The 25,393-nt window shown below is 49.0% G+C and overlaps 1 protein-coding gene across 1 annotated transcript in view; it reads right to left on the bottom strand.

Annotated features, from left to right (window-relative positions):
- Positions 1-25,393, bottom strand: part of CSMD2 (CUB and Sushi multiple domains 2) — a 621,436-nt gene that overhangs the window by 419,423 nt on the left and 176,620 nt on the right. The window contains exon 5 of the mRNA XM_007453867.1: positions 7,199-7,406. Coding sequence (XP_007453929.1) covers positions 7,199-7,406 — 208 coding nt within the window. The remainder of the gene's footprint in view (positions 1-7,198; positions 7,407-25,393) is intronic.

Here is a 25,393-nt window from a genome sequence, read left to right as displayed (position 1 = left end):
TGCTCTTCCTGTGCTCATCTCAGGCCTCATATCCTGTCCTTGCTTTCTTGCACCCTGTACCCCGCCCCCCCCCCCACCGCCCCGCACTTGCAAAGCTCCAAAGACACCAAGGCTTTTCTGCTCCATGCCGGTGGCAAGCTTTTACTCACCCCTCAGTTCAACTCAAAAGTCATCCCCTCTGGGACTCATTTATCTGAGTCCTCCCAGCAGCCCCTCCATCGTGACGGAAGACTGAGACCTTTTTTTAGAGGACGTCCTTTGTTTCCGTCTTCCCAGTGACCCTGTATGCCTTTGGTGACCCACCTCTTCTGCACTCCCAGTCAGAGGTGTGGGCAGGACAGATAGTCATGTGACCTGGGAGTGGTCAATGAGAACTAAATATCTCTAGCTATACTGATATTGAGGGTGGAGCACATGATCCAATCTGGTCCAATCAAGAATCATCTGAGGGCTTTTGTGGAACCATTAGGAAAGACACACTTCCTTTCTGCTAGGATTGCTAAACCAGTAGGATGGAGGAAGCTGATGGCAGTCACCTCTGTTACTTCATGGGTAAAGCTTGCCTGAGACTGAAGCCAACCCATGGGAGGACAAAGCTGTGGGAGGGGGAGAAGCAAATGTGGACATCTGCAGTTGTGGATAGCTGCATGCCTTGATCCAGCAGTGCTTGTAGCCAGTCCCTGGACTTTTCAGTTAGAGAAGACAACATATTCCCTTTCTAGCTTGGGTCAGCTGGAGGTGGGTTTCTATGTCTTGAACCAAAAGAATCCTAGCTATTACATTTCTTTTTTTAGCCCCTATGGGAACTTCTGTATACCTCTTAGAAAAGTACCTAACACATGAGATCGTAAAGCACTTAATTATATGCTGCCTCTTCACCCTGACTGTGAGCTCCAGGGTCCTGTACAGTGCATGGCTATTACTTAAACATTTGTGGAGTAAATAAATAACTCCTTGGGGATGGGACTGTGCCTTTGTCTCCCTAGCACCTAGCAGAGCCTAGTTCATAGAAGGCTGGCAGTAAATGATTACCAAAAATAAAAAAACAGGGGGAAAGTAACAAAGAACCAAAATGATCTAAACCAATGGTTTGACAAAGTATATGTGAATGAATAAATAAGTGAATAGTTATTATTAACAAATCCCCATTGGCATGCTGTTCTCATTCTAATTATATCTGAATCTAATGACTCCTGAATGGAATATCTAGTTAAAAGTCATTGAGATCAAATGGTTCTAGTTGGCTCAAATTCCATGTGTAAAATGCTTAACAATTAAAACTCGGTCTTTCAAGAGGATAAAATGTTACTAGCAAAATTTTCAAACTGAATGTCTCTAAAGTAGATGGGAGTTTTTGTATCCCCACCTATAAAAAACAAAAGCAAACAAGTGAAGGGAAACAAGGTAAAGAAAACCCCTCAAAGTTGAATTCAGAGAGTAGGTTGAACCTGCTTTCCAGGGAAGTTCTGTCTTCAAAAACAGCTGAAGTCTACTGGGTGGCCCTGGGGGCAGGACCTGGGAACTCCAGACAGTGGAGTCGACTTTCTTCTATTCTTCTCCAGGTGGAAGGGGCCACCAAGGCTCAGAGGTAGATGTCAGAGCCCCAGGGTGGGGGCACAGTGGAGAAAATCTTCACTAGAGAATCCCTGGGACCACTTCCTAGATCAGGGAAGGGCGCTCTTACATTGGCCAGGAGGCCCAGGCAGCAGTCCTAGAATGATGCCCACCCACCCCCTCATCTCCATCTCCCATATCAAAATGGTGCCCACCCTTCAAGGCCCAGCTCAACTGCAGGCCCCGCCTGGAGGCCCTGGTCTCCCGCCCCAGGACACTGTGCTCCTCTGAAGCCCTGCAGTGTGTTCTTCCTTTTCCTACTTTACATGTTTGGTGGAGGCAAGTCTGTCACATAGAGGTCTGTGATGGCCTTGGCTTGGGGCTGTGGGCACACAGAGAATGGCAGCAGATCCCAAATGACTGGAGTGAAACAAAGAATGAAAATTGATGTATATTGAAGGAAGCAAGGAAGAGAGGCTGGGAATCACAGCAGAGACTGACCCACGGAAGATGGGAGAGTGGTCCTGGGGTCTACACAGAAATCCTAGATGTGGGAAGGAGCCATACACACCCCAACAAACACACGCCGGTGGCTGGCACTTCTGCTGGCCCCCAGAAAAGGGTGGCTTCAATTCTGAGTGCAGGTCATGCCCTGCCTGCCCTCCCTGCTATAGGAGGAAATTGCCAAGGGGGTGGGGGCAGACAGCGGAAGGGAAGGAGCAAAGGAGGGAGGAAGGCCCTACAAACTGCATCCTCATCAATCAGAGACAGCGAGCGGGTCCCAGGCAGAGATGTTCCTCCCCTCTCTCTGCAGTGCTCTCCTGGATATCCTTTCCAAACACTCTGCCCCTGCTCTCCAAGTCTGCAGGCCGCTGAGGGCAGGGGCTGTGCCAGGCTCCGGGGGAGCGCCCCTGCTTCCAGTCCGGCACAGAGTAGCCATTGGTAGCTGAATGAGTTGAACCTTCCTCTGCTTTTCTAAAAAGCAGCTAATTGGCCAGCCTGGGGCTGGGTCCAGGCAGAGAAGAGGTGATGCTGCCCGCAATGTGCTCACCAAGTGCAGCTCTGGGAAGTCGGTTTCACCCTCCACCTTCTGACCTTTGCAAGGGCATCCTCTGGTCTGACCCAGGGGCTCTCTGCCAAGTCTACCTTACCTGGTTTCCGGGCAGTTCCCCTGGGAGCTGGATCAGGCAGAGTGACCAGCCTGTGTGTGCCTTGCTGCCTGGTAAGATGCCACTGCGCTGGCAGGCTGGGAGGTGGCCTCATGAGAGGCTCCGAGTGGCTGGAGATGCCTCTTCTTACCCTTTTCCCCTCAAAGAGTGAGCCCCTGCCTCTTGTCCCCATCCCAGGACTATTATTCCTACTATAAACCAGGCAGCAGTTTGCATGTTTATCCCTTTCCATATGCTTTGTAGGTTGGTAAAACGAGCCCCATTTTTCAGATGTGGAAACTGAGGTTCCGAGAGGTTAGTAAATATCCTGAGATTACACAACTGTTAAGAGGTGGATCTGGGTTTTGAGCCCAAGTCCATCTGACTCCCAAGCTTGCTATCTCCCCAGTTAGATGCCAAGGTGCAGCCTTGACACCTAATCCTGGAGACGCTGTACAGACTTCAGCCCTGTTCTTGGAGGAGTGTCTGGCTTCCTCTCCTTCCTTGTAGCCCAGAGGAAGCGTCTGGTGAGACTCCAGTGGAGAGAGTCCAGCATGAGGCAGAGGGAGAAGGGGACAGATTCTGGGTGGACTTTAACTCACTGATTTTCTCCTTGATGGAGAGGCCGGCTCTGTAATGGGCTGGCAATTATTTCTCCTCGTTACGATAACACGATCCTGATTCCCTCCAGGGACCCAGAACCCCGGGTTTTAAGAGTCTTCTGCATCCCTCAGCCACGGCCCTCTGAAAATCCAGGGACCTCACGAGGAACTGGAGCAGTGGTGAGAGTATTTACCTAGAATTGGAGGGGAAGGAATGGGGCTCCCTGAAGGTCATTGCCAAGACTGGGTCAGAGCAGAAGAAAGACCACCACCTACCCCCGAGAAAGATGAGTGACAGAAAATCTGGTCCCTAAATTGAGTTCGGAGAAGCAGAACTAGAAGTATGTACGTGTCAGGGGGTTTGACCTGGTGATGTGTATACGGTGATGACCTGCAGGGGTGTGTATCCTTTGGCTGTGTGTGTGTGCGTATGTGTGTGTGTAGTGGGGGAGTAATACCAAATCTACTATGTGGATTGTAACTCTCAGTCAATTCAAACCCAGCTTTTGCTCCTGGTCAGTCGCACACACAAAAAGGCAATTAACTTTAGGGAGAGTAAGTCTAAGATGCTTGAGAGCCTCTCAGCATGTCAGAGTTACAGGGTTCAGTGCTCACCATAGTAACAACCTTTTCCTGCTTAAAACGTGTATGGTTGGATTCCCAGAGGCCAGTGATGGACAAGCACAACAGGAATCAGCAATCCACTGATTGATGTATATACATCACAGGACTTTATAGTTACGGGCAAACGCCGCTATTATGTACACTCCTCCCACCCCTGTCCTTCATTATGTCGGTGCAATTGATTATATCCTGCTGTATTTTTGGCTTTGAATTGTCCTTTTATGGAATAATGTTCTGAGGAGTTGGCAGGTTTTGTTTTGTTTTTTTTCTCTAATATCCTTACTTGGCAAAATAAAAAATTATCAACCCTATACTTCCCCGATTGTTTGGAAATTTTACTAGTCCATGAAATCCAAACCAGAGGAAACCCTAATTTAAACTCTCCTGTTTATATTCCCCCTTGCGGTAGGAGGACAGTGTGGAAACTGAGTCAGGGACAGTCTATGCCACCACCCTCTTCTGAATCAGCACGAATCTGCTACCCGATAAGGGAGATAGTGGACTTTTTTCTCTCAAAGGTGTCTCTGTTTTCTCAATAGATAAAGGGATGCCCAGTTGTTCAAATTCATCTTTTCTAAGAAGATCTGCTGTCTTTCCATGCTTGGTGCAGAACTCAAGAGAACAGCCTAAAATCGTAACGTATGCTGATAAAAGCAGTATACGTATAAACCAGGAGCATCACATTTTCACAGGAATCCAGGGATACATAAAGGAGAGGGGCTGGGGAAAGAGCAGGTTCTTTGCACATACGTCCTGAGCCTCCAAGTGTGCTTATCCGTAGTTGCTCTGCAGGTATAAATTAGAACAGCAAATGCATCCTGCCTGGCAATGCATCAACCCTGTAAATAATTCTAATCTAATCTCAGAGCAAAGAGCTCTGAATGACTCCCTTAATGATTTCCGCTGCTTAATTCCTTCACCACTGAGTGACTTAATAGGAAAAGGAATAATCTTTCAGATTTGCTTCACTCCAGAAGTTTGGACAACCGTGTAGACCCACACCTAGGGGGCAGAAGCTGTGGGAGACCATTTGGCCCGCAGACAAACAAGTGAGTGGAAGACGCTTTGGGGCTGGAAGAGAGGGAACCGGCAAGGATATTCATCTTCGTATCTGTTTATAGAAGTGAAAACTTGGAAACAATCTATCAAGAGATCTGATTGAGTAAACTGTGTCAGTGTCACGAGGGAATGCCACACAGCCGGCAATCCTTCACACACGTAGCATGACTACTGTGCTGGCTGGCTAAAAAGATGGGCTTCCAAGTCCAACTAACCTGGGCTTGAATCTCAGCTCTGCCCCTTACTACCTGTGTGACTTCAAGCAAGTGACATAACCTCTCTGGGCCTCGTTTTCCTCATCTGTAAAAGGAGGAAGATTATGCTACCTACTTCATAGAAGACGAAATGAAATTACAGCTGTAAGAGCTTAGAATTAGCCTGCCAAATATTGATAACAAAAGCTCAATAAATACTGTTTATTTACGAAATAAATACCATTATCACACCTATTATACTTTGGAGACATCTGTAATGACACAAGGAAAAAATTTTCATGATATAATGCTAAGTTAAAAGTACATAACCACTGATATATTTTAAGTTCCTAATTTTGTAATATTAAAATATATATAAATGGCCAGCTAGCTCGATCTAGGCAAAGCAAAAAGGCCAAAGGGGAATACATCAAAATGTTAATACTTGTTATTCATTTCCTTTTAATATTTTCTGTGTTTTCTATAAGGAGCATACGTATTACATTTATGACCAGAAAAATAGGTATTTTACAAAAAGAGGCAGGGGGACAGAAGGTCTTTAGGCTGGGCAGGTCCCTGGGAGTGCAGTTCAGTGAAGAGTCATCTAGGGTTCCACCCCAACTCTGAGCACCAAATGTCTAGCCACTGGCCCTGGATCAGCCTCCACACAGCAATTAGTCATCAGCTCACTGATGGCCCTCTCAACACCCCATCCAGGGTAGCAAATGACCTGAAGTGGCCAAGTTCACGTGACGAGCTGATGACACCAAGGTCTTCTGACTCCCAGGTCAGTGTGCCTTCCAGTACACCAGGAAACTTGAGCTTCCCGGTTCCCAAAGCTCTAAGTCCATATTTGGGAGGAGTCTGTTACCACTTTATCCCTCTCAAAGAGTCATACTTGGCTCCTATTGTGGGTTTGTCTGATTTTCTCACCCTCAAAGGGCCATGTCCTCCTCAACTGGCGTTTCTACAACATAGCACAAAGCCTGGTACAAAAGAGGTGTTGAATATCCGCGGACACCTGTTTTCTTCCTCTCCCACCCTTCCTCCCTGTCTCCGCCTGCGTCCCCAGCCCACTGACCACTGTGTCTGTCTTTCCGAGGCGCTATCTGCCCCTGACTTTTGTAGGTACCACTTTCTGCTTCTCTCAGAGCCCTCGGTGACACCTCCTCTGCCTTCGTCCCAGGCACCGAGCCCTGCTTTCCCCAGCACCGCGCAGCAACGAAGGCTACAAAGAAGCACACCTAAGTGCATCCTTCTCTTGGCTCCCGATGTGCTGACCCAGGCCCCAGTGGTGCCCTTATCCTGATAACAGAGCCACCAGGAGAATACGAGAACATGTTCTGAATGCCACACCACCACTCTCACAGCTTGTCACCCAAACAGGAAGCTAAACACTCCCAAAGTCGACCTCAGTTTGGGCACGTCTCTGGGAGACCACAAGCAACTAAGGCTGGTGAGCCCTCATCATCCCTCTCTTCCCAAACCTGCCAACACCGGGTCTCCATGGCAGCGGAGTACACATCACAAAAGCCCCGCTTTGTGGTAAAGCCAGAATGACAGAGAGCAGGCTAGTCCTTCCCGCAGAAATCGCGACACAATGCCTGTCCCATCTCAGAGCCCTGGGGATGGGAAAAGCAACTGCCACTCAGGGCTCTATTCCCTTTGTTGGATGCTTCCAGAAATGGAACAGTATTTCAAATCATTTCACTGAGACCCTGTCCATGCCCTGAGACCAGAACACTGTTAGTCTTACTGCAAGTTACTCGACCAAGGCCCATCCTGTAATTCTTCAGCAAGGACATGCTTCAAATCAGATACCAAAATCACTGTAAAAATTTACCCCAGCTCTAAAAATACGTAGTGACTTCTCATTATGATGAGAGGAAGGCTCTCCAGCAGTGGGTGGAGGAAGTGGCTAAGGGGCCTTCAGCTGCAGGTCCAGGCGCTGAGGGGACCACATCCCAGTAAGCCACGGCTGCAGGGAACAGGGGAGGGGGCGGACAGGCAGGCTTACCAGAGGGAGGAGCCTTCAGTCCCCGTGACTTCCAGAAAGTCGTAACCGTCCTCCAGCTGGAAGTCAATAAAGACCAGGGCGATGGTGTCCCCCAGCTCGGCCAGGATGGTCCAGGTGCAGTCGGCATTGTTGTGGTACTCCGAGGGGAAGTGCGGGCTGGAGATGATGCCGCTCTGGCCCCGCAGGGTTCCGCCGCATGCGTCGTCCGCTGTGGACAGAGACAGGAGGCTCACTGTGAGTCGGTCAGGTTCCCAGGCCCTGGTACTCGTCCTGCGCTTCACCCACGAGAGGCAGGGAGGGTCCTGGGACATGACGTGCAGAGAGGGTGCCCCAAGACCCTAGTCTGAGTTGGCCTCATAACAATGATACTAAGCACTTCCAAAGCTCTTATCACGTGCCAGACCCTGTTCTGAGAATTTTAGTTATTACTGTTCTCAATGAACAGATGAGGAAACCAAGGCACAGGGAGGTGATGTAACCTGCCTGAGGTCACACAGCCAACAAGCTAGGCTAAAGAGTTGGGTGCACTGTGCCCTTTGGAGCACGTTTTAAACTACTGTACCACACTGTTCTGCAACGACCAGGAAGGAAGGAGAAATTAGTTGTCACATTTATTTCCACGGTCACAACTGTGGTGACCAGGATGTTTTTCCCACCAGATCTTGGTACACCTCAGATGAGAGGGAACAAAACAAAAACTCAGCACAGCTCCCTTGGGCAAAACTTAAAGGGCATTCCAGGCCCGTCATAGATTGGCCGGACCTCTGCAATCTTCCCTCCTCCTGCCCCTTGGGCTCAGGCCAGCTCTGTTCTAGTGTTGTGTGTGGTCAGACCTCCTGGGCTATGTTCACATCGCTCCCTCTGCCTGGGATGCCCCTTGTCCACAGCAAGTCTTCTGATGCTTTGAGACCCAACTCCAAAGCCACGTCTCGGTAAAGCCTCGTTTCCCCAAGCTTTTAGTAACGGCTGTCTCCTCTGTGCTCCTGGAGCAAAGTGTCCAACTTCAGACACGGTACTTGGCACTCTTTGAATGACCCGTCACACGTCTGTCTGCCACTCTAGGTTCTGAACTTGCTGGGAATCCCCAAGGGCTGGGACCACGTCTTACTCATCCCCGCGGCACATCCTGGTGGAGTGTCACTGCTCCAGCCTAAATCCCAGTTGAGACTTGATATTCAGAAACAATGATCCAAGGAACATGCTCTGACATAAAATAGTTAAGATCACTGGCTTTTCAATTATTGCAGACTCCATGTGAATCCCTCCTCTATGGCTTCCAGCTGGGTGACTTAGTGGACGTTATCCAAATTTCCTAAGCCTGCCCTCCTGGAGCTTGTGCGCAAGTAAGTGATCGTAATCCACTTAGCATATCATGTATTAGAGATATGCACTAAGTTGTAAAGAAAGGAAAAATGCAGCATCAGGGTTCAAACGTGTATCAGAGGCAGTAGAGTAACAACAATCAAAGCTACTGCTTATTAAGCGCTTCCACTGTGCCAGGTGCTATTCTAACTACTCTACATATTTCATGACCCTACGAAGTATTATTCCCATTTTACAGGTAAAGAAACCGAGGCACAAAGAGTTTCAGTTATTTGCCAAAGGCACAGCTTATAGTGATTAAAGGAGCTGGGATTTTTAAGCCCAACAGTCTGATTACAGGGCCTGTGCTCTTAACCAACACATTCTTGTCTCCCAGGAGTATAATTCACCCTTTGAGGACAGAGATAAAGCAGTACGTTACTTTGCTTGGGTGAGTCAGTGTGGGAAAGCTTAATGCAGGAGGTGCCATTAGAGCTGGGTTTTGAAGGATGACTAGGAGATCATTAGAGAAGAAATGGAAAGGCATTTATGAGAAAAGAGAACCAAAGGTCATAAGCACGGAAGCCCAAAAGCACAAGTGAACAGAGAGGAATGATGGGCAATGGAAATGTAGAAGGAGCCTCATGACAGACAGCCGGGCCCAAAAAGATTGCAAGCAGCGGACCATATTGGAAAGGAAATGGATTTTAGGATGAGGAAGGTGTAGATTTGAATTCAGGTTCCACAGTTTGCCAACCATGGGACCTTGGGTGATTTATTTCTCTAAGCTTCATTCTGCTTCTCTGTAGAATGGTTTCTTATGACAGCTGAATGGCATAATTAATGTGACAGTACCGAGCATTAGCCAGAGACTAGCATGTATGTGTTAGATGCCCAACCGATGCCAAGTTCTCCTTTTCTTTCCACTTCATCTTGAGGATCAGAGGCAGTGAGGAAACAGGATTAAATCTGCGTCTTAGAAAGACCACTGTGGCCGTGGCATAGACGAGGTCTGAGCTGGGGGAGCGGGCAGGATGCCCTTGATAGTGCAGAGTCACCCAAGTCAAGGTGAGGCCAGATGTGATCTGAGCTAAGGCCCTGGGAGGGTGCGGGGAGGACCTGATTGAGAGATAGTTAGGAAGCAGAATCTACAGGACTAGTGGTCCGGAGAGATGATGAATTCCAGGCTTCAGCTATGAGCATCTGGACGGATGAAAGGTGCCGCTTCCTGCAGCAGGGAACCCAAGATGGGGGCACCTTGTGGTGCGGAAGGCAACCAGGGCTCAGTTCTGGACACCAGGGCTGAGTGTGTGCGGGGGATGAACCAGTGGAGAGATGGAGCTGACAGCTGGATAAACAGAAGCAGTGTGGGATGGAGATAAAAGTGAGTTTATTCAGTGGCCCTGAACTATTCTTACGAATGTCGTTCTACGGGGTCACGGTCTATTTCAAGAGAATGAGCCCATTTCTAAATGCCAGCTCCCTGGTATGTATGAGCACAGAAATGAAGGCACCTCACTCAGTAGGTACTCATGAATGTTTCCCTCCCACACTCATTAAGTGAGCACCTACTGTGTGCCAGACACTGGGCCAGGACCAGCACTACATCATGAAAAGCTTGATTTCATCCCTGCCCCAAGTGTTTCTCACACGCAGTGGCTCCCCAGAACTGTTATAACCGAGGTGTCGAGGCACAGTGACAGCAGATGGGACTTAGGGAAGGCTTCACACAGGAGGCAACATTTGTGTTGAAACATTCATTCATTCAACAAATGTTTACTGAGTGCCTATTATGTGTCAGGCACTTTTCTAGGCGCTAGGGATTCGTCGTCAAATAAAACAAAAGAAAATCCCTACCCTCACGGAGCTTACATTCCAGTCAGAGGGAAACAGACAATACCCAAGATAAATAAGTAAACCCTATGGTAAGTGAGGTGGTGATAAATGCAGAATGGAGATGGGGAGTATTCCGCACTGGAAGTGGGGGTATGGACATTGCAGAAGGGTGGTCAGGGAAGGCCTCGCTGAGAAGCTGACCCCTGAGCCAAGACCTGAAGGAGGGAGAGGGAAAGCCAGATGGTTATCTGGGGGAAGAGCATTCCAGATGGAACAGCAGATGCAAAGGCCATGGTGTGCAGAGGCCTGGCACTGTCGAAGGGCATCAAGAGACCCGCGGGCCCGGAGCACTGGAGTGAGAAAGAGAGTGGCAGGGACAAGGCCCCATGGAGGACCTTTGAGGCTACTGTTAGGGCTTGGGCTTTAACTTGAGTGAGATGAGAAGCCAGAGGATGGTTCTGAGCAGATGACATGATCTGACTGGCGTATTAACAGGATCCCTTGAGGTGCTATGCAGACAACAGACCAAAGAGGAAGACGGCAGAAGCAAAGAGCTTGTAGGGGCTATGGTGATGGTTCAGGAGAGAGATGATGGTGGCCTGGACCAGGCGGTACCAGTGAGAGGGAGTCAGTGACTGCATTTTGAATGCTGAGCTGGCAGGAGCCACTTCAACTGAGGGCTGACTGCCCAGTAGGATCAGGCGAAAGGGTGTCCTGGGCAGCGGAAAGGCAAGAGCAAGGCGGCTGCAGGGGTGAGAGCGTCATTTAGGGACTTGGTCAGGATTGTGTGAACTCACAGAGCAGGGCAGAAATGGCGGAGCTGGGCTGGGAGGGAAGGCAAGGGCTGTGCTGTGAAGGGCCTCGGATGCCAAGGAAAGGAGCTGCGGGTCTATTCTCCCCCTCCTCCCTTTCTCTTTCACTACCTCCAATCCAGGTGCCCAGGCCCCGTGAAGGGAGGAGGGAGGGAGGGAAAGTAGGCAGATTGCCTTGCCTAGCTTTAAATCTAGTTTGCCGGTGCTATTTGTTTGTTGTATCAAATCACACGGTATTTCCACCCTGGGTATCTCTCTGGCAGGAACCTATGAAGTTTGACATTCAAGGCAGGGTTTGTCTCCTTCTGATGTAAATAACTTCACCGTGACCACTACCAGGGAGATAAGCTACAGGAGCCAGCCAGCAAGCGGGAGATTTGTCAATGTCGCTCCCAGCAAGCACTGGGCCTGCCGGCCCCAGTAGTCCCACGTCGGCCCTGTCTACAGCAGGTGGAAGTGTCTACACCCCTAGCCACAGTGGCTTCATCTTGGCTGCACTGAAGGTTAGGAAAATCATGGTCAAAGAAGACACACTTAACCTGGACCTTGAAAAAGGAGTAGGAGTGTGCTGGAAGGAGAGAAAACTAAGGGGCTCCCGGCAGAGGAAACAGGGCATCTAGAGGTAAGGGGGTCCGAATGGGTGTGGTGTGCTTGGGGAGTGGTCGGCTTTCCTCCAGATGAAGGTGCAGGATGCAGAGGTGTGTGTTGGGGTGGACATGGAAAGGACGGTAGCGGTCAGCTCAGAAAGGCCTTGGTGGTCTTGCTGAAGGGATGGATTCTACCCTGCAGGTGTCGGGTAGACTTGCCAGTTTGTCAGCAGGGAGTGAAAGCCCAGGCCTGCTTTAGAAAGATGACTCTAGTCCCCACGTGATGGATGGAAGCTGTGGTCTGCGGGTGGCGAGTGTGCCCAGTGGGGAGACAGCAGTGAGGAGAACGGTGAAGAGGCTGCGCCCGACGTCAGAGCCTGAACCCGTGGCCGTGGGAGGGAAGAGAAGGAACAGAAGAGATCCAAGAACGAGGCTGGGGGAGAAGCAAGACGGTGTGGCTTCCACCACCCAGGAGTGGGCTGTGAAGGGGAGGAGGGGGAGAGCATGCTGAGGTCTCTAACAGGGTAACAGTGCTGATGATGACAGGGATGTGAGCGCAAGAGGTGGGCCTGGAGCCTAGAGACCAAGAGGCCAGGAGTGGGCGGGATGAAGAGGGAGCTGTCTCCACGGGAGCGAAGACGGCCGGGGACAGGAGACATTTAACGGGCAGCAGGCAGAAGCAGAGGCTCCTGCAAGGAGGCTGCGAAGGAGCTCCCACAGGCCCGCAGTCCACACGGTCTGCGCGTCTAGATGATGACGCAGCAGCAGGTCTTGGGGGAGAGAGAACGACTCCTCAGCCTCCTGCCTGGTTCCTGGTCCTAGAAACCATTCTAGGTATCCATCTTATGTCGTTCCCAACACACCCTGACCAAGACCGTCCTCATCCTCCCCTCCCACCACGCTCAGCCTTCTTCCAGGTTCCTGTCTTGGAGGCGGGGTGTCAGCACTATTCACCCCAGGCCTCATGCCAGAGCTGGGGGACATCCTCAACCCCTCCTGCACCCCACACCCAACAGTGACCAAAGCCTGTCTGTCCTTCTAAGCAGCTCTTGATTCGGTCTCCTGTCTTCACTGCATCTGCTCTACCCTAAGCCACATCATGGTCCAAGCCCAGCCATGAAGTCTCCCTCCTGTGTCTAAGCATCCCTCCTGCCCCAGCACACCCATTCCTCACACAGAAGCCTGAGTGATCCCAAACAGTACAGACCTGATGACGCCACGCCCTTCAGCAGGGACCTTCGACAACTCCACTGTCACTCAGAATATCCTATCCAGGGGCTGACAAGGACCTCATAGGGCCTCGTCTCATACCAGCCTCCACCTGCCCACTTTCTGTAACCACACTGGTCTCCGCCCAGCTCTTCTGTTGCACCAAGCGTCTCTCTGCCCAAGGACCTCTCCCCATCATATACTTTTAGAGCACCACATACTTTCCCATAATCAGTTGATCAACTTAGTAATTCATTTAATGTCTAGACAGTAAAGTCCATGAGGGCAGGGGCCATGTCTGTTCTGTCCCCAGCAGCTACCACATTTCCTAGTGTATAGCAGGCACCCAATAAATATCTGTTGAACAAATAAATGATACAGGAAACTGAAGCTCAGAAAGGTTCAGAAGGTAACTTTCAGAAGGTGATGCAGTACGTGGCCAACTTAGGATGCCAGCTGAGTCTCTCTGGACCAGGACTGTGGTCTCCTCCATTACATCACACTTCTTGAAACCAAGCAGGATCCTGTCAGATATTCCCAGGGACAGACCCTTCCCTTCCCACCCCCAGTATCCCCCACCTCTTGTTTCTAAAATATCTTTAGCCTCCACCATCAGCCTCCTTTGGTATCAGCCTCCACCATGATACCAAAACCAGACAAAGATGTCACAAAGAAAGAAAACTACAGGTCAATATCACTGATGAACGTAGATGCAAAAGTCCTCAACAAAATACTAGCAAACAGAATCCAACAGCACATTAAAAGGATCATACACCATGATCAAGTGGGGTTTAGCCCAGGAATGCAAGGATTCTTCAATATATGCAAATCAATCCATGTGATAAACCATAACAACAAATTGAAGGAGAAAAACCATATGATCATCTCAGTAGATGCAGAAAAAGCTTTTGACAAAATTCAACACCCATTTATGATAAAAACCTTCTAGAAAGTAGGCATAGAGGGAACTTACCTCAACATAATAAAGGCCATATATGACAAACCCACAGCCAACATCGTCCTCAATGGTGAAAAACTGAAACCATTTCCTCTAAGATCAGGAACAAGACAACGTTGTCCACTCTCACCACTAATACTTAACATAGTCTTGGAAGTTTTAGCCACAGCAATCAGAGAAGAAAAAGAAATAAAAGGAATCCAAATCGGAAAAGAAGAAGTAAAGCTGTCACTCTTTGCAGATGACATGATACTCTACATAGAGAATCCTAAAAACGCTACCAGAAAACTACTAGAGCTAATCAATGAATTTGGCAAAGTAGCAGGATACAAAATTAATGCACAGAAATCTCTTGCATTCCAATACACTAATGATGAAAAATCTATAAGAGAAATTAAGGAAACACTCCCATTTACCACCACAACAAAAATAATAAAATATCTAGGAATAAACCTACCTAAGGAGACAAAAGACCTGTATGAAGAAAACTATAGGGGCTTCCCCGGTGGCGCAGTGGTTGAGTCTGCCTGCCGATGCAGGGGACACGGGTTCATGCCCCGGTCCAGGAAGATTCCACATGCCGTGGAGTGGCTGGGCCCGTGAGCCATGGCCACTGAGCCTGCACGTCTGGAACCTGTGCCCCGCAATGGGAGAGGCCACAACAGTGAGAGGCCCGCGTACCGCAAGAAAAAATAAAAAGAAAATAGAAAAGTACAAGACACTGATGAAAGAAATTAAAGATGATACAAACAGATGGGGTCATAGACCCTGTTCTTGGGTTGGAAGAATCAACATTGTGAAAATGACTCTACTACCCAAAGCAATCTACAGATTCAATGCAACTCCTATCACACTACCAATGGCATTTTTCACAGAAGTAGAACAAAAATTTTCACAGTTTGTATGGAAGCACAAAAGACCCTGAAGAGCCAAAGCAATCTTGAGAAAGAAAAACGGAGCTGGAGGAATCAGGCTCCCTGACTTCAGACTATACCACAAAGCTATAGTAATCAAGACAGTATGGCACAAAAAGAGAAATTAGATCTATGCAACAGGATAGAAAGCCCAGAGATAAACCCACACATATATGGTCACCTTACCTTTGATAAAGGAGGCAAGAATATAAAATGGAGAAAAGACAGCCTCTTCAATAAGTGGTGCTGGGAAAACTGGACAGCTACATGTAAAAGAATGAAATTAGTACACTCCCTAACACCATACACAAAAATAAACTCAAAATGGATTAAAGACCTAAATATAATGCCAGACACTATAAAACTCTTAGAGGAAAACATAGGCAGAACACTCCATGACATAAATCAGAGCAAGATCCTTTTTGACCTACCTCCTAGAGAAATGGAAATAAAAACAAAAATAAAAAATGGGACCTAATGAAACACAAGCTTCTGCACAGCAAAGGAAACCATAAACCAGACAAAAAGACAACCCTCAGAATGGGAGAAAATATTTGCAAACGAAGCAACTGACAAAGGATTAATCTCCAAAATTTACAAGCAGCTCATGCAGCTCAATATCAAAAAAACAAACAATCCAATCCAAAAATGGGCAGAAGATCTAAATAGACATTTCTCCAAAGAAGATATAGGATTGCCAAGAAACACATGAAAGGATGCTCAACATCACTAATCATCAGAGAAATGCAAATCAAAACTACAGTGAGGTATCACCTCACACCGTCTGAATGGCCAACATCAAAAAATCTACAAACAATAAATGCTGGAGAGGGTGTGGAGAAAAGGGAACACTCTTGCACTGTTGGTTGGAATGTAATTGATACAGCCACTATGGAGAACAGTATGGAGGTTCCTCAAAAAACTAAACATAGCACTACCATATGACCCAGCAATCCCACTACTGGGCATATACCCTGAGAAAACCATAATTCAAAAATAGTCATGTACCACAATGTTCATTGCAGCTCTATTTACAATATCCAGGACATGGAAGCAACCTAAATGTCCCTCGACAGATGAATGGATAAAGAAGACGTGGCACATATATACAATGGAATATTACTCAGCCATAAAAAGAAATGAAATCGAGTGATTTGTAGTGAGGTGGATGGACCTAGAGTCTGTCATACAGAGTGAAGTAAGTCAGAGAGAGAAGAACAAATACCATATGCTAACACATATATATATGGAATCTAAAACAAAAGAAATGGTTTTGAAGAACCTAAGGGCAGGACAGGAGTGAAGACACAGACATAGAGAATGGACTTGAGGACACGGGGAGGGGGAAGGGTAAGCTGGGACGAAGTGAGAGAGCAGCATGTACACATATATACTTCCAAATGTAAAACAGATAGCTAGTGCGAAGCAGCCGCATAGCACAGGGAGATCAGCTTGGTGCTTTGTGTCTACCTAGAGGGATAGGATAGGTAGGGTGGGAGGGAGACGCAACAGGGAGGAGACATGGGGATGTATGTATATGCATAGCTGATTCACTGTGTTATACAGTAGAAACTAACACACCATTGTAAAGTGATTATACTCCAGTAAAGATGTTAAAAAAAAGTATATCTAGCTGAGAGCTAACTTAGCTAGTAAGGTTCAAAATGGTTCAGTTAAAAAAAAAAAAAAAGTGTCATATACCACAATGTTCATTGCAGCTCTATTTACAATAGCCAGGATATGGAAGAAACCTAAGTGTCCACTGACAGATGAATGGATAAAGATGTGGCACATACGTACAATGGAATATTACTCAGCCATAAAAAGAAATGAAACTGAGCTTTTGTAGTGAGGTGGATGGACCTAGAGTCTGTCATACAGAGTGAAGCAAGTCAGAAAGAGAAAAACAAATACCGTATGCTAACACATAGAAAGCCCAGAGATAAACCCACACATATATGGTCACCTTACCTTTGATAAAGGAGGCAAGAATATAAAATGGAGAAAAGACAGCCTCTTCAATAAGTGGTGCTGGGAAAACTGGACAGCTACATGTAAAAGAATGAAATTAGTACACTCCCTAACACCATACACAAAAATAAACTCAAAATATAGATATATGGAATATGGAATCTAAATAAGCAAGACAAAGCAAGACAAAGTAACAATAGTTTGACCATAAAACAAAGTCAAGGGCCTTTAGTTCCTCCTCAAGGGCTATAGACAATATCCTGAGCCATATCCTTGTGTTGTTTTGCAGAGACTAAAACCCTCACCAGGTGAAAGAAGTTAACGGCATGCTGACCACCAGCATGTAGAACCCATATCTGTTGGAACCAGAAGGTTGATGATGTTGACTCCCAATTACCTCACCACCAACCAATCAGAAGAAATGTCCGCAAGCTGATCAGGCACCCCGTGACCCTCTCCCTCACCTGGCTTTTAAAAACCCTTGCGTGAATGCCATCAGGGAGTTCGGGTCTTTTAAACATGAGCTGCCCATTCTCTTTGCTTGGCCTTGCAATAAACACTGTATTTTCCTTCACCACAATCCTGTGTCGGTAGTTTGGCTCTGCTGTGCATCAGGCGAGCAGACCCAGGTTTGGCTCAGTAACACTCCCTGCTTGATAGCAGTTTGGTAAGCCATCCTGAGACAGTCAAACTTCCCAATTTTAGTCAATGACTTCCAGACTGTGCTGGAACTGAGCACTCAGAGCTTAAGACCCTCTAGCCAGAGGCACCTGTCTACTCCGAAGATGGCACCTTTGCCGTTGGAGTCTTCCCTGCCTCTTAGGCTCCTCTGACACCCTTGTTCCTGCACCATTCTGTTTTGATTGAAGATGCTGTAAAAGTTGTTTGGAGGTTTTCTCACACTTTAAACAAGGTATCATATTTCATGGTTACAACTTCAGAGACATAAAATATAACCTTCAGCTGACACCACACTCCTAAGATATTAATTTACACTTTCTCCTTCTGTGGCGATGGGCATTCTCCATTGTTATTAAGTCATGTATATTCTAGGGTGCAGGTGTGTTATGCTGATAGCTGCCTTTCCAAGTTTACGACTTTATTTATGATTGTCTTTAAGTTCCACTGAAATTTCCTCAATTAACTATAATTTTAGAGAACTATCCCTCAGCTCCCTTTGATGTCTGTTAACTCTCCAATGACTCACAAATTTCAGGTAGGAATGGAGGAACCTACATTGTATTCCTCCCCACCCCCCCACCATTTCAGGCCAATTCCAGGGCACAATCTTGGATGCCTAGAAGCTTTGGGGCCCTTGGCATTGGGGTTCTACCCATATCCTCCCTCCCCAGGGCTACTCAGCCTCTGAGGAAAGGAAAATTCCAATAGGCCCCCTACTGGGGAGAAGCTACCATCTTACAACTCAAGTGCAAGGCTGAGAGAGCCAGGGCATCATTGCCCCAAACCCACCAGCAGTGTTCCCCCTTTCCTTGTACTGTGCAGCTCAGTGTCCCTGCTCAACCTCATCAGTCCACTCTTCTGGGGCCTCAGGATTCTGCCCCTTTATCCTTGGCTTTATCAAGGACACCCCTTCTTAAAATTAAGAAATTGCCAATTGCCCGAGAGCAGTGTTATTTCCGCCACCCCCAGAATTCTTCGCAGATGCTTCCCCCGAGGTGACCTTCTGAGAGGACGAGTGTAAACAGGACGTGGTATTCGGCTATGTACCTCTTCTTTGTTGCACTTTCATTACAGGCCAGGCATCGTGCTAAATGCTGTACCTGCATTTTCTCATTTAATCCTCAAACTCCTCAAAGAGATAGGTGTTATGTCGCCCACATTTTACAGATGAGGAAACTGGAGCTCAGAGCGTTTTGAAAACTTGCCCACGGTCACCTGGCTACTAAATGTTGGAGCCAGGATTCAAATCCATAACTCTCTGACTCCAGACCCACGCCATTATCCACCTATTTCTCTGCCTCTCAGGCCTTGGTCACTGCAATGCCAGTCTTGACATGGGCTTCCGGAAGCCCCAGATCCTGGAGGGGGCTTTTCCAGGTGGGAGAAGCCTCTTCCCACTCCCCCTCTTCTGTGCCTGAGGGGCCTGAGGCAGAGGCTTTGTGCAGTCTCCACAGCTAGGACCCCGCCACCCACGCTCAGGTAGAGGTGGGTGAGTCTTGGGTCAGGTTTCCTCATAAGAGACCCGGGTCCCCCAGACCCTGGCCCCCACCCCAAAGTGGCATCTGCCCAGCAGAACCGCCTCAGGCCCTTTCCCTGGGGCTTCTCTCCTAAAGAGCTCCTGGTACAAGTTAAAGAGGAAGGTCAAAGGGAAACCACAGCAGATGGGGAAGTCCCTGGCCTGGTGGACCCGTGCAGGAGATGTACCTATGAGGGGACCAAGTTGTTGGGTCCCGGACCAAACTGCAGGAGCTCTGGAAGTAACGGTGCCATCATGAGTCTCTTGCCATGGGTCACAGGCCATCGTCCTTGTCTACAGCAGACAGGGGTGGCCAAGATCGTGGCTGGTAGGCACATGGACTTGGGCAGAATCACCCTCTAGCTGTGCGAACACAGGCAAAGTACCTCAGCTCACCAGGTCTCAGTTCCCTCACTGTAAGATCTTAACCTCCTGGGGTTTTTGTAAGGATTAAATTAGATAACACAAGATCTGGCATATAGCTAGTGCTTGATAAATGCCGGCCAGTGATGGCTGTGGCTGTGAGTATCACGACAGCTAACTGTCATTGAGTCATTACTGTGCACAAGACCCTCTGCTGCGAGTGGAGCATTGATCAACTGGAGCCTCACTTCACCTGCTGAGTTAAGTACTGCTGTTACTATAATTCACAGGTGAGAAAACCGGGGCACAGAGAAGGGCACTCACACCCACAATCACTCAGCTAGTGGGTGTGAGTGGCAAGGCCAGGATTTGAATCCAGGTGATCGGACTCCAGAGCCCACGTTTCTGCGTGGTTCTGTAATAGTAACAGTAGTGATGGCAAAGGCGACAGGAGAAGGGCTAGTGAGCCCAGCGGTAGTAGAGGGACCCCGTGGTTAGGAATGCCCTCTGGGAGCCATGGTCCATGCCAAGTCCCTGTGCTTGGAATCACTCAAGGTCCACACTGTCTGGCAGGGTATTTGGTGCTCTCTGTATGCTGTATAATTTGAACAGCACAAGGGGGCCCAGCATGCAGTCCCCAGACCCTCCTGGCTATCTCCATTGCCACGTAGGGTCTCTCACCCCACTCCTGATCTCTTTCTAGCTTGGAACTGCCCCCAGCCACAGAACTGATACCCCCTACTTGGAGATCTCACAGGCATCTCAAACTTGACCCGGACAAAATGAGCTCTCTTGACTGTATTTAGGGCACACACTTCCTACTCCCTGTCGCAGTCGTCCCCATCTTGGTCACTGGCATCCCCACCCTGCCAGCACTCCAGAAAGAGCCTAGGAGTCAACCCTGACCCTTTGTTCCATCAGCACCTACATGCCTTCCACCAGCAAGGCTGTTGGCTGTGCCCCTGAACCACGGCCCCAATTTACCCCTTCCCTCCACCTCTACCACGGCCACCCTTGACCGAGATGCATCGTCTCCAGCCTGCACACCTGCAATAGCTGCCTCCTAACTGGCCTCCCAGTTGTGCCTCTTGCCAGCTACAATCCCTCTCCCTTCTAGCACCCGGGGTGATCATTTTAGCCAATGCTGAAAAGCCTTTCCTGGCTCCCTCCTGAATTTAGAACCAAACCCGCAGTTCCGGTCCTGCTCCACCACAGCCCCACCCACTCCCCTCGCCTCCCCCCAACTCTACGCTGTCCGCTGTGGGTCTGTTTTCTGTTCCTCTAACAAGCTCTCTCCCACCTCAGGGCCTTTACACCTGCTGTTCCTTTTGTTGGGAATGCCCAGGTCATCACATAACAGGCTCCTTCTTGTCATTCAGGACTCAGTTCAAATGCCACCTCCTCAGAGAGTCCCCTCCTGACGGCTCCCTCTAAAGCAGCCTTCCTTGTTACTAGTAACTTGATTTCCCTCGTAGTTCCTATTATGATCTGAAATTTGTTTATTTGATATTTTCCTGTTTTCTGCCTGAGGATGCTAAAATGTAAACGCCCTGAGATCATGAAACTTGATCTGACTTATTCATCACTGCAATTCTCTGCATCTAGAACAATGTCTGGCACTTAATACATAAGGCAGTTAATAAATAAGGACTGAGTCAGTGACTGGCTGGCACATAGTAGGTACTCAACCAAAAGGTGTTAAATGCTGAGTGAATGAACAAGTAAGCAATCACCCTTTAAGGCCTCTACTCATGTCCCCGCTTTAAAACTCAGAAGGGTTTAGCCGGTGTCCCACAGCTCTGAGCTGGCATGGCTAGGGTTGAATGTAGCCCTGTTTGAATCCATGCTCATTCCATGCCTGACACTGCTTCTGTCTCAGATTTCACAGGTTCCTCTCCCTGGGGCCAAAAAATTTGGAATGCATCTGGGCACTGGCCACCCAAGCTGCTGCAGACCAAATCCCTGTCTCCCTGGGTTTGGGGGCAGCCTGCAGTGTTGGTCTTGGACCTCAGGGGCCAAGTCTTTCATGTTCAGGATGCTTTCTCTCTACCACCTGCCTCTCAGCGTTCAGAGCATCTGAACCCGATTCCTTCCCCAAGCGGTCCTCTTTGATCCAGGGCCAATGTCCCTCACAAGTCAGGGGCCTGTTGCTGAAATCCACATGTTTGCCCTTCATATGGATCAAAGAGGTTCCGCAAGGTTCAGGGCTCCCAGGGTCTTCTGCCTTTGAAAAGGTGCCGAAAGTGACACAAAGTGAAGGGAGATCATGTGGTCTCTGCCACCTGTCACCTGTCTCACTGCAAAGCGTCTCCAGTCACCCCCACCTCACTACACCCCACCTTTCCTCCTTCCCTCTGCCACCTGGGCCAAGGCTTGACGGACTAGTAGCCTTGGGCTGGGCCTCCTTCGAGGTGAGACTTGCACCTGCTCTGCCCCCAGACCCTAGATGGCCCCTATTCCCTCTTGGTCTGGGCTGTGTCTCCAGACTGAGCTCACCTTTCAGCCAGGCGGGTGGCGTTTGCTGTTTGAGGCAGAGGCACCACCCTCCAAACTGCTCTGCGAAACCTGGGACTCAAGGAGCTTGTGTCACTCCGAGCTGCCGGGCAGGTTGGCGAACCCAGGCCAGTAAGTTCCCTTCCGGGCTCGTATGCCTACATAATCCTGATGGTGAATTAGACCCATCCAGCCATCGGTTCACTCAGCAAGTATTTACGGACAGTATTTACGGACCACTGCCCAGTGGATGAGGTTTATCCACTTACAGATGCCAGCCCTTGAGAGTTCTACACGAGAGAAAGAAAGGCCAAGAGGCTTTAACCCTCCCTGAGTCTGAACCCATTAACCCTGGCATGACCACAGCTCCTGGTACCATGAGGCACACGAGGAGGACCCTTCTCTGTTCCTTTCAGCTCAGCCTACTAAGGAAGGGCAGTTTGGAAAATCACTTCCAGAAAATCACAGACATTATTGAGGATGCTTCTCATGCTATTCTTGCAGCATGTGGTGAATTAGAACAGAGAAATGGACCCGAATCGCAGGCAGTGGAGGGCCCTGGGGGCTCGGAGAGTGGGACAGCATCTTGTTCCCTCCCAGGTTTGAACAGAGCGTTGTCTCAGGCCCCTCAGGCTCCGGGGAGTCTCCGGGGCTCGAAGCCCTTCTGAAAGCAAGATTTCACATGCTCGGCTGGCTTCCTTGGTGTGTGCATTCTGGAAGGGAGCATTTCTGGTGTGGCTAATTGCAAGCTACTTAGAGAGGACTTAGAAAAGTCAGCCTCGGGCTTCCCTGGTGGCGCAGTGGTTGAGAGTCCGCCTGCCGATGCAGGGGACACGGGTTCGCGCCCCGGTCCAGGAAGATCCCACATGCCACGGAGCGGCTGGGCCCGTGAGCCATGGCCGCTGAGCCTGCGCGTCCGGAGCCTGTGCTCCGCAACGGGAGAGGCCACAACAGTGAGAGGCCCGCGTACCGCAAAAAAAAGAAAAAGAAAAAGTCGGCCTCGGCCTCCTTCCGGAAGGGCCTTGTGCTCCATGCTAAGGAATCTGAACTTGACCCTGTCAGTGATAAAGAGTCACTGGCGGGAGTCTGAGCAACGTGTGATGCTGTCAGATCTGTGTCTTAGGAAGTTCACTCCTGCGGTGGAGAATGAATTGGGATGTGTGTGGTGGGGTGACGGGAGACGCTTTGCAGTGAGACAGGTGAGAGCTGAGAGGGCCTGGGACCATCACCCCTGAAGAGCGGCAAAGGCGTGGAGGCCAGTGTCAGTGCAGAGATGGATTTGCCAGGTCGCGGTGACTAAGGGTACAGGGAAGGGTGAGGAGTGTAAAGATGCCACTGTGGCGTCTGGCTTGGCCACCTTGGATGGTGACACTCTCCACCGAGCTGGGGAAGGCAACAAAAACAGCAGGTTTGGGAAAATAGAAAGAGTCATAGGTTCTGGGCGTGCTGCCTGTGAAGCACCCTCCGGGGAGGGCTTCAGGTGAGCCTGATATCATTGTGGGCCTGAAGCTCAGGACAGAGGGAGGGTTGGAGGTAGAGACCGAAGAGTCGTCCCCAAGCAACAGTAGAAGCCTCGGAGTGGATGAGAAATTCCAAGAGAGGCAAGACGTTCCCAGAGAAGAGGCCACGCTGGGCCCTCTGGCTTTAAGGGGAAAGAGGAGGAGAGAAATCAGTAGAGAAGAAATGGGGAAAGAATCATCGTCATCTGAGAGGTTGAGAGAGAATCAGGAGCGACTTGCGAGAGAGCTGTGGCCCCCGAAGGCTCTGCACGCTCATGAATTACTGCTGTGATGTGAACACTGGGGGAGCACTGTCACCCCAGCCCACTCCGCCCACTGAAAGGCCAGCCCTCACTGCCCCCATGCCAGGACGTGCAGACCCTGCACTGCGGGGCCATGGTCTGATCTGGCAAAGGAAGCCCTCCATGAGGCAGCCCTCATCTTATCTTTGACTAGCGGGTTAACAAAAAAGATATTTTAACAGCCAGCCCCAGGGTTTCTTCCAAGTGAAAGCTCTCTGTGTTAGAGACAATATCACCCTATACCTAAAGAGCTTGGGTCAGGGAGGGAGACATCAGCCTGTAAGGAGATGGCAAAGCCAAGGGCAACCGGGCTCTTGTGCCTAAGAAGTCGACAGAAGCCCTGAGACGGGGCCGAGGTCAAGAGGCAGCAAAGTGGGGGAGGCTGGAGCGAGATGAGAGGGGGCAACGCGCATCACAGGGAAGCCGGGGCTTTGCCAAGACAGAAGCCAGGGAGAAGCTTCCAGGGGGAGGGGCCGAAAGGCTCTGGGGTTCCTGACTGCTCCAATTTTCATTTCAAGCCACTTGCATTGTTGAGATGTGAAGTCCCTGCATTGCCACAAACCCCCAATAAAGGCTGTGCTGCATGCAAACACCTTTGTTAATGGTTGTGTTTTTGTTTGGGGGCGGGGGTCAGGAAAAATGGGCCAAGTTTTCAACTGAGTTTTCAACTTAGGCAGAGCAGAACCAAGAGGGGTGAGGCATGGCAGTGAGTTCAAGGTTCAAAGGAAGCCAGAGCTGACAAATATTCCTGAAAATACCTGGAGGGATTGTAGATTTCCACCTCATTAAGATGGGATACGGATGTGAATTGTACTTCAGAGGACAGGGTGACAGTCCCTCTGCCTCTGATATATGGGCTACATTTGTCTTTAGTTTCCATATTGATTTAAAAAGTATGCTATTTATAGTTCCGTAAAAAGAACGAGAACTGTGTTTTCCATTTCACAGCTTAAATACTTAATTTCATTTACTATCATGTTTCACATTCTATCACCATGTCACAACTCTGATGCCTCTCCTTGGAAGATCAGTGTGTAAAACCGTGACATCCTCTGGGTAGGAAGTGGGTAGAGGTGCTATCAGGAAGAGTGGAAACAGCAGATTCAGACCACAGTTAGGCCACTCAGGGCCACACACTTGTGTGTAGGGGCCAAGGTCTCAGGTGATTTGGTTTGGACATTCCGGGTATCAATCACATGAAGAGAGACAGGTCCCGAGTTATCTCATGTTAGAAAGGGGGCCTGAGAGGAGGGGACTTAGGAAGGCGAGAAAGGTGACTAGTTTCCCCAGGCTCCATCAAAAAGGACCAACAAGGCTGAGGCCAATTCTATTGGCTGAGGAGGGCTAAACAAACACAGAGTCAAGCGGCAACTCAGATTGATTGCTTGTGGCTTGCCTGTTTGAAAGGAATTCACAGCTGCCTCCAGACTCAAGCAGGAAGGGTGCTATGATCAATTAATTATGCCTCCCATGGGAATGGTAGAAGAGAAAGGGATCTATGTGCCAAGTATTTTCCATCGCTCGTGTAGACAGTAAAATGGGTGTGAGCATATGGTGGAAGGAGGCAGCTGCTTCTCCTCGAGCTAGTCTTCCGATAGTAATTACAGAAAACCTTCCTCTAAACTTGAACCCAAGGAGAGAGCTACTTGTTCCAATCACTTCTCAACTCCTTGAAACAATCCTCCTAGACTTATACCTGGGTGTTCGGAGATCCATGGGATTTCAAGATGAGGGTTTCAAGAAGGAAAGAGT

This window comes from Lipotes vexillifer, unplaced genomic scaffold (assembly GCF_000442215.2).
Source record: "Lipotes vexillifer unplaced genomic scaffold, Lipotes_vexillifer_v1.1 scaffold213, whole genome shotgun sequence".
Taxonomy (NCBI): Eukaryota; Metazoa; Chordata; class Mammalia; order Artiodactyla; family Lipotidae; genus Lipotes; species Lipotes vexillifer.
The sequence above is the reverse complement of the archived record's forward strand: the minus strand, read 5'-3'. Positions and strand labels throughout refer to the sequence as shown.